The sequence below is a fragment of the Plasmodium knowlesi genome, assembly GCF_000006355.2.
Source record: "Plasmodium knowlesi strain H genome assembly, chromosome: 6".
Lineage (NCBI taxonomy): Eukaryota > Apicomplexa > Aconoidasida > Haemosporida > Plasmodiidae > Plasmodium > Plasmodium knowlesi.
This window is the reverse complement of record NC_011907.2, coordinates 85,312-103,365: the sequence shown is the minus strand read 5'-3', so window position 1 is coordinate 103,365 and position 18,054 is coordinate 85,312. Positions and strand designations below refer to the sequence as shown.

The following is an 18,054-nucleotide window of genomic DNA, read 5'->3' as shown; positions in this document are numbered from 1 at the left end:
TGGGGGGGGAACCATACAATTGAGTTCTGATAATTGAAGCGAATGAAATTTCAGCTGGTAGATGGAACATCAACAATTTTTCGCCCCCGTCGCCGCAGGCGGTTATAAAATGAAGAGGCAATTTTTGCGGAGGTCGTTGTTGCAGTGCGTAGCAACATGCTCGTTTGGCGTTAAGGGGAAATTAAAAAAAATTTTTGCTAATTTTTTTTTTTTTTTTTTTTTTTTTTTTTTTCTGCGATGAGGAGAGGGTAATAACAAGAAGTGTGAGCATGCATGTCGTTTGAGAACTGCTCGTTCGCCGTGACCTGTCGTTTGTTGCGACTTTATGTTTGCCGTGAAATCCATCACTTGGATTCAGCTGATTTCACGCCGAAGGAGAATATGACATGATCCCACAGGTTTTTCCTTGCCAACGTTTTTGTTTCCCCCCAACCTCGCAGCCACAATGGCAGCCAAGCATCGTAAGAAAAAAAAAAAAAGAAAAAAAGAAATTGAATAAAATAAAATAATAAAATGGGGGAATTCCTCCTGATTAGAAGCTCCTGCGCAGTTATGTATAAACAGAACTTTGCCTTTGGAGCGGACAAAAGTCGCCTTCAATTTTTTGAAGCTCTCGTTGGGCTGATAAACTTTTCACCTTCCTTTGTCCTCCCACTCTACGCAGATCCTGACCTGATCATGTGCCGCAAGCAGCCCGGGATAGGTAATACATAGCATGCATAGTCGAAGGGAAAAAAAAAAAAAAAAAAAAAAAAAAAATAGAACGACGAAACAGAACGGATCAACGAAACAGGGAAGGGACGAAAGGGAGTACATTTCTGTAGTTATAGAACGAGTGGGGGTGGCACATTGCTACAACGATACATGTGCCCCTTTCGTACATCTTGACCCATGTGGATGTAATTTCCCCATACGTATATCTCCCCTCCTTTTAACCCTCCAACCTTGCAGCCATTGGCAGGCTATGTGAAAAGTGCGACGGGAAGTGTCCCATCTGTGACTCCTATGTGAGGCCCTACACTCTCGTGAGGATATGTGATGAGTGTAACTATGGGAGCTACCAGGTAAGGGAGGGGGAAAGGCTCCCCCAGAGGAAAACACCATTTGGGGATTTGCAGTGGAAAGACTCTCTTTTAGGGTTACGCACGCACATCCATAGGGTTGCAACTCTCCCCCATGGGCCTACGCCCATATTTGGTCAAGCAAGCGATAGATGACTGCCCCCTTAATGCTTGTCCCACCCATTCCCCGTTCGCAGGGTAGATGCATCATTTGCGGAGGCACGGGAATATCGGATGCATACTACTGTAAAGAGTGTTGCCTGTGCGAGAAGGATGTAAGGAGTGAACATATGGACGGCAATGCGCGTGTGTATAAATGGTCACATCGGTGTGATTACGCATGACCGGATTGTACCACTTTTTAATTTGCCGGACATAACATAATTTGTACTTTTTTATTATGTCTTTTTTTTTTCACCTGAACGGTTCATACAGCTAGCTATTTTGTAATTAATTTTTTTTATTTTTTTATTTTATTATTTTATTTTATTATTTTTTTTTTTTTTTCATGCCGCAGCGAGACGGGTGCCCGAAAATTGTAAACCTGGGAAGCGCAAAGACGGACCTGTTTTACGAGAACAAGAAGTACGAGTTCAAGAGGCAGTAACAGGAGGCCTCATTGTGCGTTTTGAAAATATGGTTCGTGCGCATATACGGGCAGATAGGGGAAGCCCTACATATGCGCGTGCATGAAGGGAGGTGGCACTGCTTAGGAGTGTGCTTTGAAGAAAACGTGTGTCCCTTGTTAGTTGATGATTCGGTAGCGCCCCATCTGCGACCATCAACTTTGAGAACTGTATTGATTGCGTAGTTATTTGAAAAACAATTCGAAATTGTTGTTCAAGCTTCTTCTATATAATCTGTAATGAGAAAAAATAAGTTCCTTTTTTTGCATGTAATAAAAGTCTTGAAGTTCACTTGATATGGAATTTCTATTCTTCGTGGAGGCTGTATCTAAAATGCCCCTATAATTTGCTTCAAATGAATCCAATAGGTAATGGTGAGTGGGGTCATCCTCACATGTTCCATCGATATGTGTTTCCTTTTTCGTGTTAGTGTCTTTGAAATTAGCCATATATATATTTTTTTCTTTTTCTGTTTCTTTTAAGAGATCGCTATACGACACACGATTAGCAATTCTGGACATGATGCGAAAGTTGATATCTTCAGTTAGAAAAGTATTTTCTCTATGGATAAATTTTTTTTTTATTATTTTGTAACATTTCAATCGTTTAAAATGCTTGAAATATATCTTCGCACTGCTCAGGATGTAGTAATAGTTACTCATAATGAGCATGTTCTACATGTGTACAAGTTGAAAGGAGAAATGTGGGAGGAAAGGAATGAGGAGGAGGAAATTTGTAATGATTGACGTTTGTTGATTTGGCTGTGACTGCAATGAATAATGGCATTTCCCCCCCCCCCCCCCCCTCTCTCGTTATAACTTTCACTCTCTCTTTCGTCGTGTCCTTCTCTATGTCTTTCTTTTTTTTATCCCAACAGACGACTTTGAACGCGTCTGTCGATTAACCATTATCCTTTTCTTAGTATCCAAGTTTTCGACGTCGTCTTTGGAGCTGCGCGAAATTGTATGAACAAGTTAGGCGATTTGGCTCGCAAACACACATGTCTGAATTGTACAACGCTCCGGCGGTGGAAAAAATTGGAATACTATTTCGGAGGAGTACACACACACTGAGGAGGGGAAGACAACATCCGTGTTACCTCTTCTCAAGGGAACGGACATCCATCACTAGATAATTCTTATCTACGTCTGGTAGGAGTGAAAGAAGAAAAATATAAATAAGCAAATGCTCCATAGTTTGAGCGCAAGTTCAAAGGTGTCACAATACAGTACTACAAGTGTATCAATTTATGAATGCTTACATAATTTGAAAAAATTTTTTTTTTTTCTTAAAAATTTTAATTTCATTTTTCTCTTCATTTTGGAGAGGCTGTTTACGGGTGAACAAGCCATTGATGTTCAGGTAAAAAAAAAAAAAAAAAAAAAAAAAAAAAAAAACACTCACACACACAAAGCTGTATAGTTTGACAGGCAACACACACACAAAAAAGGAGGCAGATAGAGGAATCTTGCACAACTACAGAGTACAGAAGCAATATACAAAGGTGTGCATTCCTGAGTGTAGGAAAAATAGGTTTTAACTATTCTCCACGTGGAGGAAAAAAAGAAAAAAAGAAAAAAAAAAATGGCGCACAGAACGGAGAAGCGGCAATTGTAGCTTGTTTTCGTTACAGACATATTTCTGGAGAGTTTATTGCTATACACTTTGTTGTGCTTCGGATTCGGCTATGCCATAATTGAAAGGGAAGGACAAACATAGGGGATGACATTGAACGGTTTAATAGCAGGATTAATTGGAAAAGAAGGAAAATTCGTCGTGCAGACAAACAGCGTGCGGTTGAAAAGGACCAACGGACAGAGGATACCGAGGGAAATGATGAAGAACGATACTCAGGTTTAATATATCTGAGAGGGTGTATGTACATGGAACTGCCAACGAATTTGTGAACTGATCTGGTTATCGTACTCAGATGGATGCATTTTCTTTGTGAGAAAAAAAAAAAAAAAAAAAAAAAAAGAAGATCCAATGATTTGGAAGAAACTAATTTTGCGTTAACCGGGGGGGGGTAGGAATAATAAAGTGGACGTTAAGTAGAGAGCACACAAGGAGGGGGGAAGACATTTTCCAGGATTATATTTTATTTATTTATTTTTTTATTTTTCTAAACATTGATAATAACCTGTCCGTTCATACACACCATTTTGAAAATACTTAACCGAGGGGTGGCGGAAAAAAAAAAAAATTTACACAAGTATGTACATCTGAAGAGATCCACCGGAACGGGGGAAAGCAACTAGTCTCCCCCCCTTTTTCGGAAAGTTGTATTTTTTCCCCGTTGGAGGTTCTTATCTGGCATATGATGCTTGAAGGATGTGCTCCCTTAGAGGTGTGTACGCATCGAGCCTTTTTCATCGCCGACACCTCCCCCTCGCCCCCATTTTCCATTTCTTTTTTTGCACACTTATAACGGGTAATGTTCCATCCTTCCCTGCGCCTTGGCGCGTCCGTCATGCTGTTTGAAAAAAAAAAGAAAAAAGAGTAGCTTTCGAACGAGTTACCAACTGAGTATACCTTAGGTGCACGCTAACCGCGTTGACAAGAAAGAGGGGGGCGTCCTTCCGAACTTGGTACTGAATTTTTTTTTTTTTTTTTTTTTTTTACGCCTTTTGATTTTCGAACTTTTTTGAAATTGTTCCACAGGGAGATTCATTTTACGAAAAAAAAAAAAAAAAAAAAAAAAATATACAAATATATTTATGTATATATGTACATATATGCACAGTTTACATACATTCTTTGAAGCAACAGATGGCGGGGGGGAAAAAAAAAGAAAAAAGAAAAAAGAAAGAGGATTGAGAATAGGGATGACTACTAAGCACATATTTTTTTAGTTTTGCTTGACACGACGGGGATGAACAAACTGCTTTACGACTGGGTTAGTCCTCCTTTTTTTTTTTTGACCTGATTTTCGTGTCATCACATTTTCTCCGCTCCCGTTTTCGAATTTTGTTTTTAGCCACCTTGGCTTCACTTAATCTGTTTCTCCTGGTTCCACCTTCGTTGTTAATTTCTTGGCTCTGTATGACCAACTGACACTAGAGGGTGAAAGTGCAGAAGGACTACGGCAGAACCTTGTTCGTGTTGTGGCGGGGTACACCCAGTTACTGTGGAGTGCTTTTTTACGGGTTCTTTGTGACCTGCCCGCGAGACTCGCCACCAGGAGGGAGAACTTTACCAGGAGGGAGAACTTTACCAGGAGGGAGAACATCACCAGGAGGTAGGGAGGTAGGAGGAAGAGGCAAGTCAGCCATGTTTACATCCCCCCCTGTGGATGCACATGTACATGTGTGTACGTCTATCCGTTTTTATTGCCTGTACGTGTAAGACGAATTCATGGATTTGTATCATGTAAAATGCAGAAGATGGTCTGTTCTGCCGTTTCTGTTGTATGGGTTACTTATTCTGTATGGGGGTTCGGAACGCAATGACTCAATGCCGAGGGAAAGTATCTGGGGTGGGGGCATCATCACGCCGGTAGGTTTCCTCTCAGGTTTAATGAATTTTAGTGTAACGGAAGGGAGAGGTGATAGGGGAAAAGAAAGCACCTTTGCTAAGGAGGATCATAAAATAAATAATAGAATTAGCCGAAGGGTTATAAGTAGCAATGGAGAAGGATTTCATGCAACGGTGTACTTCTCCGGTAGGAACAACGGAAGGGAAGAGTTACATAGTGAGGACGAGTCTGTGAACAGGTGGGATGGTATCCCTGATAAGGTTAGCCAGTTCATGCACAAGATGATAAACGTAAAATATGAGAATTTGATGGAGGATGCAAGGAGAGGGGGGCTATTGTTGGAGAGAAATGAAATTTCCCACTTTGGATGGAAGGCCAATGAAGCCATAAACTTATCCCCGATGGATGAAGAAGAGTCTATTAAATGGAAATGGAAGAAGGAAAAAGAAGAATCAGCTTCAGTTAAGTTTGGTCCTAATAACAAGTGCTTTTTTCTCTCCCGGAAGGAGTACAGCCGGATGGGAAGAATTCTTTCCTCTGCCAACGAGGACCATCCAGAAGAATCAACCATTGGTGTACCTAACGGGGATGATACCTTCGAAGGAAGTGTATTAAATATCCATTTCACTGAGAACAGAAATCTATATACGAATGTAAAGGTCGGAGGGCAACCTCTGAAGCTGGCACTCAACAGTAGAGTCGAGGGCATATATGTATTTATGAAGGATTCGCAAGCATGCTACGTAGGTGAGGAGGGGATGAATAGAATTTGTTACGATCCCAAGACATCTAGAAATTCTACGTGGTGCAACAACGACCTTCTATGCCTCCCGGCCATTTTGTCCAGGCCATATGAATGCTACAGCGACAGCAATCTGCTGTTGGAGAACAAGGCAGAGTACCCGAGCATGTATTACGATTCGCTCAAGTTCACGGAGAGCCATGTGGAGGGGTCAGACGATGTGGAGCTACTGGACTGGAGAAGGGATGACAGAGCTACCAACGAGACGAGCTCGGCCAACCCTATCAACAACCTGGTAAGAAGGGGGGAGGACAATACCTTCCAGAATACAGATATCAAGTTGATCACAGATCTGAGCGTTTACAATGGATGGAGTCTATTTAAAGACACTGATGGGATGATGGGACTTGCCGGAAGGGAACTAAGCTGCAGGCATGTCAGTGCGTGGAACAGTATCATCGAGAAGAACAAGTCCTTGTACGCCCTAGATGTTAATTTGCCCGAAGGATCAGTGAAACCGTTCGTAGAGTCAGCTAGCCAAAATGATTCCAAAAAAGTGGGTTCATCTTATGGAAAATTCGTTTCTAAAAAGGCAAGCACAAAAAAAGGAGATGCAGCAACGGAAAGAAATGGAACAATATCAGAAATACACATAGGAGATTATAAAAAGAACTTTGGGCCAATCGTATGGTCAGAGGCGAGAGAAAGAGGGGGAATTTTCTCGGACTCCTTCATGCAGTTTACCTTGTACAATTTACAGGTATGTGAAAATAATATTTTTGGAAAGTATAGTAGCAATTGGCAGGGAGTAATAGACCTAAGTAGTAAGTGTTTGGTCCTTCCGAAGATGTTTTGGCTCAGTCTGATGGAGTACTTACCCGTGAACAAGAATGACGAGAGGTGCATTCCGAAGAATAAGGAAGTTAACTTTGATGAAAGTACCATACCGAGGATGTGTTCCGTCGACCCCCGCAGTAGGCCTCTACCCGTGTTGAAATTTTATCTTTCGGATAACGACATAGTGAGTGATAACAACGTAGGGGGAATGAACGGTGCCAGTGAAGAAGCCTCACAGAGGAGAGGTATTGAGCAAGTCCATATTCCCCTGGACAACCTTATTATTAATGAGGAGGGCCAAAACGATGGCTACCTCTGTGTGTTGCCAGATGTACACGAAGGAGTTTCTAGTGAAAACAGCGGAAGGACCACCAAGCCATTAATTAAGTTTGGCACCTACGTAATTAATAATTTGTATGTAGTGGTGGACCAGGAGAATTACAAAGTAGGGTTCGTTAACAAGAAGGATTACCACTTCACGAACGACAGATGCACACAGAGGCCCGTTTGTATAGGAAATCAGTTTTACGAACCCGCCTTGAATATCTGTGTAGATCCCGATTGCTCCGTATGGTACTTTTACACGCTAAACGAGGAAACGAAGAAGTGCGAATCTATCTCCTCCCGCTTCTACGTTTTTCTGTTCATCCTGCTGCTCCTGCTGTTCATGGACATACAGTCATATTACTTCTACAGGAAGTCGGTGCACGTGGCGAAGGTGTCCTCGCGGTAGAGCAGTGTCATCTCATCATCGACGTTGTTATCGCGTTATTGTTGCGTTGCTTCTGTCGTGTTATCTCTTGTTTTTTTTCAGTCCATGTGGCATACTTATCATTTGTTGAGGGCTCACTTTTCTTTTCGTCACATGGTGATGCGGGAGTAACAGTCCGATCATTTTTTTTTTTTTTTTTTTTTTTTTTTTTTTTTTATTATTTCATTTCGTCTTATTTTATTTTATTTTATTTTTTTTTTTTGTTCACCCCCCCTTTGGCCAAACAAAAAATAACTTCCAGCCGACCCGGACATCACTCGATGCGCAGTTTTTTTTTTAAATTCAGTCTTTCCCATTAGGGCGTGGTTGCCAGCACAAACTGGAGATGGGAGGAGGAGCAAGTGGCGGAGGGAACTCCAGTTGTCCAAAATAGGGAATGATCAGTCAGCCTGTTTCAACTTGTTGTGGTACGATGGAATATTATTTGTTTTTTTCTTTTTTTATAATTTTTTTTTTTTTTGTATTTCCTTTCGCGCATTACCCTTTCGGGGCGGAACACCTGCCGATCAGCTGTGCACAGGAATGCATCGTCGGGGGGGGGGGGGGGCACGAGGAGCGCACGCACGCGATGTGTATGCAGTGTAACTGGGCAGTGCAATAGTATTACTGCGTAGATATGCAGAGTAAGTATACCGATACGGAGCAGTTTGTCCATGGGCGGAAGAATTATTATCCACGTCTTCCCCCCGCTGATATGACATGTGTTGTCTTCCGCCAGCAGAGTCGGAATTGTCTTTTCGTTACATCCATTTGTTTGCCTTATTCGAGTTTTTTTTTTTTTTTTTTTTTTTTTTTTTTTTTTTCTTGGTTTCTTTGTTTGCTCCTTTTTCTTGTTCGCTTTGTTTGCTTCTTTTTCTTGTTCGCTTTATTTGCGTTTTTTTTTTTTTTTTGTGGCTTCTTCGTTGCTTCACCTGTTGTGTTGCGCGATTCCCATTCCCGACTTAGCGGCGTGTGCGGGGGATTGGGAATTCAAATAAAAGGAGAGCGGAAATGCCAAGGAGGACAGGAAAACCTTTTCGTTACTGTATGCTCCCGCGGCACACACATGCACAGATGCGTGCATAAACGCATTTTTGTTTTGTTTTGTTTTTTTTTGTTCTTTCTTATATTTTTGTTTTAGCGGCCTTATCGAGTTAACGGCTACAGTGAGGCTGCGTTAAGCCACTCCACGCGGTACATCCACGGGAAAGTGACAAATCTGACAAATCTGACGAATCTGCTCAATCAGACACTCCTGATCAACCTGAACATCTGGTGAGTCGCTCCGTTCGAAAGGGTCAGTTCAGGGGGAGCAACAAGAGGAGGAGAATGAGGAACGTTAGAGAGACAGGGATAAATCGTCCCTACGTGATGAGGAAAGACAATCTGTATGACGCCCTTCCCAAGCATCTGTGTATGAACCAACCGGACCACCACTATGGGTTCAATACATATGGAGGAGGATACCGCGCTTCTGCAGGCGGAGCCCTGCTAAAGGGGGGCACGCCAAATGGGGCCCAAGGCATTCCAACCGCCCAGATAAACAGTTTGGCTGCATTTAGGATGGGTAAAATAGCAAGTCACCAAGTGGATTGGGGGGGAAGAAGTTACGATGATAGTACTAAGGAGAACCTCGCGGGAGGGTCGACGTCTTTACTGCATCTGTATGATAGTGCAATGAATTGGAGCAATAGCAGGAAATTTGTGAACCCGTCGACTGGGCACTCTTCAGGGGTGGAGTTTCCAATGTTGTATCATTTGAGGGGGGAGGCGAATAGCACGATGGGGGGGAGGAGAATTGGTTTGAATGCACGAGGAGAACATTCCAGTGGGAGGAGTGTAAGTGAGTTGTCTCATCACAACCAGAGGGTCCAGAAGATGAAGGAATCACATGGCGAGTATTTCCCCCTGGGGATGCAACACACCAAACGAACAACTTTATTGAATAGTAATTTTATGGGATCTCCTGAACAGAGCATACGTGGAGAGGCTCTTCATTCTTGGTGGGACCAAAGAGGCATGGGTAGTCCCTCAAGAGAGGTTTCCAATGGGTACCCCCTTCCAGGTGTTCGGTACAACAAAGTGGAATCTTCTCCAAAAGGGATGATGGGCGTGGTTCTGGTTCCAGCCAATGGGGAGACAAAAAATGGGTTCACGAAATGGAATCAAAATGGGAAGGAAATAGATGCAGGATTGATTCACAAGTGCAGCAATGGTCAATTGAGCAGAACATCGGAATATAGCTATAAGGATGTTGAACCCATAATGTATGGTAGCATGGCCCAGGGAAGTACCTACCCTGACGATGTATCCGTAGAGAGCCTACCGATGAATAGTTCTCCCTGGTGGAGCAACGAGGGGTTTGTTCAAGCAAAGGATAACAACCATTTCACTGCGTTGACGGTAGAGGGGAGGAATTACCGCAGTGATGGACAGTCGTATGATCAATCTGATATTAGAAGGCTCTCAGGGGAGAATCTCCAAAGGGGTGTTATGAGTAAATTGGAAGAAGGGCGCTACACAGATGGGCTGGAGAGTCTCGATTCGATACCCCCTGTCGGAGCGGCGATGAATTCGTTGGGGAAACCTATCGGTGGGGCAGCTTCTTTGTCTAATGAAGAAACTGTCTTTGAGGAAGACGGAAGCAGGCTCACCCAGTGGAATTACAACAAGGGTGATTTCACGGAATGGATTTCGCACAACCGATTGCTGAAGAACATAATTTCGTCGCACAAGGAGGATGGTCTCGTTGAGGGACATGTGTTGTATAGCCTCCTGTTCGACGCGTATGGACAGAACAAAGAAACGTTCCGCAGCTATGTGAAGGGAGATCACGACAAGAGCAAGATGAGCATGGACGAAGAGATTGGGGAAGTAATTCATGAGATAAGAACAAATAAAAAGAAAGAAGAAAGAAAAAAAAGTAACAGAATGGTAGAGAAAATCATCTTCTTAAAGTACTTATTCAATCAATATGCACATACAGATTATGCGAACTTCATTTCATTCAAATGTTTTAAGAAAATGTTTGAGGATTACAAAAATGTGTTTTCTTCGGAGAAGATTATCCTCTTTATTTTCAACTGTCTGGACCGATGTAGGAGGTACTACGTTAGCGAATCGGATTTCCTTATTGGTATGTTGGCGTGTAGTCCACAGATGGAAAACGATATTACCAAGGACACAGGGAAATTAAGGCATCAACTGATTTTTAGGGCATATGATCTGGACAGAGATGGATATTGGAATAAGGAGGAAGTGTTTGTGTTCCTGTACCATCTGTATGAGTTGTCAAAAAATATGAACCAAATGGAACTTAAGGGGAATAAGAAGAAGATGAAGAAGTTTGTAGCTGTAGAACGGGACAAATTAATGAACACCTGCGAGAAGATTAGTTATGATAAATTTTACAAACTTGTTTTGGATGGAAAAATTGAAGGCACGGAGAATCTTCTTAGGTCCAACTGCGATGTGGCTAGCGTTGTGAAGACATACTTTCTCTATACCTACGCGGGGGGAAGTAGCCTCACCATGTCGATTGATACAGGTGCTAGTGGCAATGCCGATTCAAGTAATGTGCAGGAGGATGGACAGATCGATCGGGAGAAGTGTGAAGAAGGGGAAGAGACTGTGAATCCCGTGGAAAAGACGCAGTTGGAAGGTAGGAACACGCAGCAGAGCAGTTATATAGAATTCAGTGGAGAGTCTACCACGGGGGATCCGAATTCGGAGGAGGCTCCGCATATAAGCGCTACTTCAATTAAGGGGGAGGATGAGCCTGAAGAGGGGGAAGCTGAGGAGGTAGTGCAGAAGAGATCGGTGGATGGAACAAGCAGTTCGAATAACACGGAAGGGGGGAAATCCGAGGATCGCATTGAGGTACAATCAGAGGAGAAACCGCAGAGTGACGAAGTAGCAGTGGTAGGAGAGGAACCCCCTTGTGGCCACGGGAGAGAGTCCCAGAAGGTGAGTGACCTGAATAGCGCTGATGGGAAGGACGAGGAGGTTGGCCTAGGGGAAGAGGAAAAAGTGGAGAAGTGCGACATGCCAAGCGGTGTGTCGGACCAAGTATCAAACGATGTGTCGAAGATTGTGCCAGACGAAATGACAAAGGATGTGTCAAACAATGTGGTGGAAGGGCGAGAGGCAAATGCTGATCTGAGCGTGCCCCCCGAGGAGAAAACAGACAAGGCAGCCATTGGCGATAGTATACCCCATTTAGGGGAAGGCCAAGATGAGGAGTGTGCACACAAAGATAACCTAGTCGAGGAAGAAGAGCGTGCTAATCCGATCAGACCTGAACGCAGTTGGAGAAGTTGCGTGGAAAAGATAAAGGAAATAGTCAAAGCATACAGAAAAAAGTATCTAACGGAGAAGACAAGATTGTTTGGACTGAACCAGGACATAGCGTTTAAAATTTTCACCGCCTTTTACAAAGTGAGTTATAAAAGAAAGAGAGAGAAGTACATTCGACAGTTTGATCATCTATGCACAGGTGCATGTACCTACAACGATATCATCCTTCTGTGTGATGAAGCCGTGAAGGTATTTAAGGGAGAAGATACCATTGAGTATGTGGATCTCCCTTGTAAGGTTTTTGGGGATTTACATGGAAGTATTTTCGATCTCTTAGACTTTTTCAACATGTACAATTGGCCCATGCATGGAGAAACGAACGAATGGTTGAACGTGGAGGAGGTCTCTGCTACAAATGAAGTGTCTCTCAGATCCAAGAACTCAACCGACCCTTTCCCATATGTAGCTAGTCACGATAAAGATATAAAATATATTTTTTTGGGGAATTATATAAACAGGGGGGATTATTCACTAGAAGTTATTTGTCTGTTGCTAAGTTTGAAGATTCTTTTCCCAAAACACATATACCTGCTAAGGGGGAATCATGAGGAAAGGTTATTTAATTACGTTCATGGGTTCTATGGAGATATAGAGAAGAAGATGGAAAGAAATATAAAAAGAGGAGGGTTGATAAGATACCAAGGGGAGGTGATACAAGCTCATGCATATGAATTATTCAATCGGATTAATGATGCGTTGGAGTTTCTACCTCTGTCCGTGTTAGTAGGTCAAAGCATACTGTGTGTACATGCAGGTATTGGAGACAGCCTGGAAAACATAGAAGACTTTTCCGATGTCCATAAACCAATTGTGGTCCCGCAATGTGTAGACAGAACAAGCAAAAATGAATATGAACGTGTTCAGAAAATAATTATCGACACATTGTGGTCTGATCCGATAAATTATGAGGATGAAGAAGATATGCTTCTTTTGGAAAAAGTAAAACCAGGGGGAGATACTATTCCTTCAAGTAGAGGGGAAATCACACTAAAATTTGGACAAAGGAGATTGTCTTGTTTTTTGAAGAAAAACAAATTGAAGATGATTATTCGAGGGCATGAGTGTGTGCAGGAGGGGTACAGATACAGCTATAATCGGCGTCTGCTCACTTTGTTCTCCGCCAAGAATTACTGCAACAGCCACGGGAACGATGCCGCTAACGCATTTATTGTTAAGAGGGGAAAGAACATTGCAATTTTTAATCAAATTTTGAAGTGTCCACGAGGGAGACAGCTAGAAGGGATACATCATGGAGAGGAAGCGACAAGTGGACCGGTAGATTCGACGAACAAAGTGATTGTGAATCGGAATGGTTTCATGGATGAATCCGATCCAATGATGGAAGAAGAAGAGGAGGAAATGGAGGGACAATCATGTAGGAAAGTAGACGAGGGAGTTACTCCATTTGGCCCCAATGAGAAGAACTTCATATCTGAATGGACGGATGCAGTAGATAAGGCCTTGTGCAACTCGGGTGTGGAGGGGAAAGATGATCTGCAGAGCAACCACATCCTGAGGGATAGCCATTCAATTGTGAAAAGGAAATTGCGAGACACGAGGAGCAATGAAGATATGAAATGGGGGGTATCTATGCAGTTGGAAAAAAGGGAAGGAGCTCATCGTATGGGCGGCCATGATGGTGATGGTGATCGTGATGGTGACTATGCTGATGGACAGTTTCTGATAGACTCGTGTAATAGCATAAAGGATGACCATTCCAATGGAGACGCCAGAGGTGATAACTTTGAAGGAGGTACACTAAGGAAAAGCATCAGTACGAATGGAACCTTCTCATCGGAAGAGGGCCTCTATGGCGGGTGTTCAAATGGGAGCAACGGAAGAAACTACACTGGAGAGATGCTCTCCTCCAAACAATATCATTTCAAAGGTGATGGTTTGGAGAAGGGGAAAATCCAAAACACTGAGATTGAAAGGGCACATAACAGACAAAGTCGTAAATCCCATTTGAAGGGAGATGCATATTGGGAAGAGAAATACCTTTACGACGATTACCAAGGATATTTGAACAATGTCCCCGACGGAGACGGTTTGAAAAATTCCCCTTCTGATGAACGGGCTAGCAGCGATGAACTCCCATGTGAGGGTCAAACGGAACAAGACAGTCGAGTGAACACAAATGCCATCATCGAAAAATTTTTCCAACAGGGAAGAAGAGATTATGCCAGTGGTGAGTATATCTATACAGACCATTTGGAGGAGAAGGAAGTGGAAATGGGGGGCAATTTAAATCATTGCCAAAGTGCAAAGTTAACTCCTTTGTCAAAGCAAACAAATGATGTGAATATACGGAGAGGAGACGAAGGAGGGGAGTGGGGGGATAATGGAAATTGTGCAAAACTGATGGATGAGCTGATGAGTAAACCGATGGACTACATGATGATGCCGCCCGACTTGGGGCTGGTTAATAGGCCAAAGTTGCGAAGGGATACCCATTCCCATCAGCAGAAGAAAGAGCAGGGCTCCGCCACACTGCGGAGTTTGCGAAGTTTGAGGAGCGAAAACAACACGAGCGAGCCGCTCACCAAGTGAGTTTCTGTGGCAAAGGGTTTGCCTTGCTTCCAGTTTGCATATGTGCACTGTTGTGTAGTAGAATTTCTGCGCGTTCATCCTTTTGGATCATGTACACATTGATTTTTTCCTTCTCTTTCCCCCCTCACTAGGCTACAAATGCAGTATTTGCCGCCTGACCCGAAGCCGCAGACAAAGATTTCGCTTCAAAAAATTATTGATAAATTCGACGACGATGCGTAATTGCCCGTTTGGTTCCTCGTCTGCGATTCTGCCGATCAGTGGAGTTTGCGTATGTGACTGTCCGTGCGTTCTTCCATGTTTGCATCTGGAGGGGCGCCCTTGCATGTTTGTTACAATCCCGCTACACATACCACGACACTCGTCTGGACGGTAAAGAAGGGCGCACATAATCGTTGCCACTTTTTTTTTTTTTGTTTTTTTTCCTACCCGAATGTTTGATAAGAACATCCTTACCGAACGCGTTTTGGTAAATCCGCTTTCCATAGTTAGCCACACTGAACAGGCCATTCGCCGGGTTAATTCCACAAAGGCGAAGAAAAATAAAATGAAAAAAAAAAAAAAAAGGTTCAGTGCACAGTCAGGTAAAACGGAAAAATGTTCAAATGGTTATTGCTCAGCTAGCCAAATGGGAGAATAAAAAAAAAAAAAAAAAAAAAAAAAAAAAAAAAAAACTTGGCTAGCCAAATGGAGAAAAAAAAAAAAAAAAAAAAATACAAAACTTGGCTAGCCAAATGGAGAAAAAAAAAAAAAAAAAAAAAATACAAAACTGAGTCAAGTAGATCTCCAATTTAGGGGCATCCGAAACTAGCCAACCTGGAGTTGTGAAAGAAATGGACAGATCCTGCTACACACCGGACGCACCACCAATACAGTTATTGTAAAAGGTGGTGGTGAGGTAGAGAGCCCAGTTAAGTGGTATACACTCGTTGGGCTGCACATTTTCCTTGCGGAGGATGCGCTTATTTTCAGCATTTTTGAAGGGGCGTAAAATTTTTAATAAACTATTAAAGTAGACTTTATCGCAGTTTTCAATTTTTATCTGCTTCACTGCATCGAATAAATCATCCAGCGTAATAAAACTCTCACCAAGGAATGTTTTATGTTTTATCAACTCAGTCGGCGTGTACTTTAGTGAGAAATCGCCTTCGCCTAGCGGATTGGGTTGGCCATCCATGTTGTCTTGGAATGGAGTACTATTGGGTGAGTCCCTCCCAATGTCCCTATTCTTTTTTGTTTCTTTTATTTCTGGTTCGTGGTTAATCAGAATTGCTAATTCATCCGTAATATAATCGATTACGTTTTTTGGTCTCGTTATTAAAACTTTGTACAGAAGGAGTGTTAAGAGGGTGGACGTGTCAGTTCGTTCGACGTACGCGTTTATGTCTTCTTGGTCTACATTGCTATCGCAGTTATTTGGAAGGGTATCTTCGATCGAGCCACGTCTATTTTTTGCTTCTGTGGAAAGATGTTCTCCGACATGATCACCAAGGAGGGTAATGGAGTCTCGACCTGTTCCTCCTTCAACTCCGTTCCTCACTTGTGTATCCTTTTCCTGGGATGCGTCGCCCCCTATGTGTGTGTCGTACCTGTTTATGCCCTCGTCGAACCCTTTCAGTTTCTTTCCGATTTTCACCATTTTGTTTTTAGCCCTATTTTTTTTTTTTTTTGCTTCTATGTGGAATGAACAAATAGGGAGTGCGACTTTAAATCCTTTGACTTTGCCTGTTCATATGAGATGGGGGGGTCTATTTTTTAACTGACATGAAGAGCGTAGTGTGCTTGTCGTGTGATATTTCGGGGTGTGCATATATTTCCCACCCACAGGTGTGGAATTTCCCCTCGTTGAGCATTTGTTCTTGTCGCTTTTCCTTTTGTGAAGATGGTGAGATGATCACTCCTTCATCTATCATCTCCATAATGGGGGGGGAGATAAAGCATCCTATGTGAGTACATCGGCGGATCTGTATGATCATATGTAGGTGATACTTTAAAAAAAAAAAAAAAAAAAAAAAAATGCGGCATATGAAGCATCCCCACTTGGTGTATCGATTTCGCGCGTGCACCTCTAGAGTTTAATCAAATGCCTCTTGATATTCTCCATGTTTATGTCATCGTAGTGTAAAGAGTGCTCATATAGAAATTGCTCGCCCTGTTGAATACGAATAAGTTTAATTAACGTGGCATGCGTGTTTAGTTCGTGTGCAAAGTCGCGCACGAGGCTTCGTATGTACGTGCCGCCAGAGCATTTTATGTCTAAGTCAAAAAAGGGGAGGTCCACTTGGTTTAAGTATTTTAAATTCTGTATATGTACTTTACTTGGTTTGATATGCACTGGAATTTTTTTTCGAGCGTATTCGTAGAGTCTCATTCCATGGACTCGCTTGGCTGAGTAGAGTGGCGGTGTCTGGTACACATGTCCAATAAGTCTATTCAATGTGTGAATAATATTTTTTTTTAATGTAAGTGTATCATGAGTGTTGGTACCTGTTTGGGGAATTTTCCCTTTCATCATTTCGTTGCTTATCTTTACTACATTGCCTTCCCGGTCCAGGGTATCTGTCTCCAAACCGAAGAGACCTAGAGCCAAATACTTTTTGTAGCATTTTAAAAAATCACTGAGCTTTTTCGTTCCTTTCTGTATACCGATAACTAGAACCCCCTCAGCGAAGGGATCTAATGTCCCTCCATGTCCCACCTTAAAGTTTAAATTCATTTTGCAAACATGTTTGAAGTGTTCCTTAAGAACCCCTTTAACCCTCTCGCAAACTTTCATTGAGTACGTATTTACAGGTTTGTAAATATTTAGAAGGCCCCCATATAGGATATCATCAAGGGTGGCTTCTTTTTTTTTTTTTTTTCGTTCCGTTTGTTCGTTCTGCCTTGGGGGGGACATATCCATTATTTTGCTTGGCCGCTTAAGGAGATTATCTTTGTATAGGGTTACGTAAAAGTCGATGGAGTTGGGTTGGTCCATTGGGGTGGTTGCCGATTGGAGTGATTTGCTCTCTTCTTTGCTATGTTCTTTGCTATGTTCTTTGCTATCTTCTTTTCTTCCTTCCTTTTCGCATGGGTTCATTTTTCCAGTGCAATTCGCCCTATTGGAGGATCCTTTTAGAGCGTCTTTCTCCCCGTCCATTTGGACGCCTGATTTAGGGAGGTTCACGCCCTCCTTCACCTGACTCTCTTTTTTGGATGCTTCCGTATCATTGCAACGTACCCTTCTCAATACAATGCGTAGTTTTCCAAACTTCTTCGTGGCTGGGGATAGGTAAAACAGTTTGGTTCTGTTACCTCTATTATGGGGGTGGTAAAACGTTTGGAGGGATGGCGGAGGTTCTGCTAGAAGGTGTATCCGCCTGTTCGGGGGTCGATTGTCCTTCCTATGAATGGCCTTCACTAGGTATATCTTTTGTGGGGAGTTTCTCTTTCCTCCTGGGCGCACGAAGAGGGGAAGTAGTGCGCACAGAAGACACAGGCGCAGTGCGAGGGGTGCGCGACACATTTTGCGAAGGCTAGGAAATGGTGTGAATGGTTGGGAAGTGGTGTTAGTGTTAGGGTGATGGTGTCATGAACCCTGTTTATGTTTTCTCCGTGGCATCCCCTTCTCTACTGAGGAAAGCCTCACCTCGGAACTTACTCCATTGGGAATTTTA

At 42.7% G+C, this 18,054-nt stretch overlaps 7 protein-coding genes across 7 annotated transcripts; 3 read left to right on the top strand and 4 right to left on the bottom strand.

Annotated features, from left to right (window-relative positions):
* Nucleotides 1-445: 445 nt before the first annotated feature.
* Nucleotides 446-1,668, top strand: PKNH_0602800 (pre-mRNA-splicing factor RDS3, putative; the record flags this gene model as incomplete). The annotated part of the gene is made up of 5 exons (XM_002261664.2): nt 446-461; nt 665-703; nt 952-1,064; nt 1,259-1,336; nt 1,579-1,668. 5 exons carry the CDS (start codon nt 446-448, stop codon nt 1,666-1,668), a joined length of 336 nt encoding a protein of 111 aa, XP_002261700.2.
* A 204-nt stretch (nt 1,669-1,872) lies between these two features.
* Nucleotides 1,873-3,039, bottom strand: PKNH_0602700 (conserved Plasmodium protein, unknown function; the record flags this gene model as incomplete). The annotated part of the gene is made up of 4 exons (XM_039113817.1): nt 1,873-2,361; nt 2,593-2,638; nt 2,787-2,835; nt 2,949-3,039. The coding sequence occupies 4 exons, from the start codon at nt 3,037-3,039 to the stop codon at nt 1,873-1,875; spliced, it is 675 nt and encodes a 224-aa protein (XP_038969524.1).
* An 820-nt stretch (nt 3,040-3,859) lies between these two features.
* PKNH_0602600 (conserved Plasmodium protein, unknown function) lies at nt 3,860-4,159 on the bottom strand (the record flags this gene model as incomplete). The annotated part of the gene is made up of 1 exon (XM_002261663.1): nt 3,860-4,159. The coding sequence occupies one exon, from the start codon at nt 4,157-4,159 to the stop codon at nt 3,860-3,862; it is 300 nt and encodes a 99-aa protein (XP_002261699.1).
* Nucleotides 4,160-5,041: 882 nt separating this feature from the next.
* PKNH_0602500 (peptidase, putative) lies at nt 5,042-7,474 on the top strand (the record flags this gene model as incomplete). Its single annotated transcript, XM_002261662.1, has 1 exon — nt 5,042-7,474. The coding sequence occupies one exon, from the start codon at nt 5,042-5,044 to the stop codon at nt 7,472-7,474; it is 2,433 nt and encodes an 810-aa protein (XP_002261698.1).
* A 1,347-nt stretch (nt 7,475-8,821) lies between these two features.
* On the top strand, nt 8,822-14,620 carry PKNH_0602400 (serine/threonine protein phosphatase 8, putative; the record flags this gene model as incomplete). Its single annotated transcript, XM_002261661.1, has 2 exons — nt 8,822-14,394; nt 14,530-14,620. 2 exons carry the CDS (start codon nt 8,822-8,824, stop codon nt 14,618-14,620), a joined length of 5,664 nt encoding a protein of 1,887 aa, XP_002261697.1.
* A 625-nt stretch (nt 14,621-15,245) lies between these two features.
* On the bottom strand, nt 15,246-16,037 carry PKNH_0602300 (conserved Plasmodium protein, unknown function; the record flags this gene model as incomplete). Its single annotated transcript, XM_002261660.1, has 1 exon — nt 15,246-16,037. One exon carries the CDS (start codon nt 16,035-16,037, stop codon nt 15,246-15,248), a length of 792 nt encoding a protein of 263 aa, XP_002261696.1.
* Nucleotides 16,038-16,466: 429 nt separating this feature from the next.
* PKNH_0602200 (tRNA pseudouridine synthase, putative) lies at nt 16,467-17,903 on the bottom strand (the record flags this gene model as incomplete). Its single annotated transcript, XM_002261659.1, has 1 exon — nt 16,467-17,903. The coding sequence occupies one exon, from the start codon at nt 17,901-17,903 to the stop codon at nt 16,467-16,469; it is 1,437 nt and encodes a 478-aa protein (XP_002261695.1).
* Between the last annotated feature and the right edge of the window lie 151 nt (nt 17,904-18,054).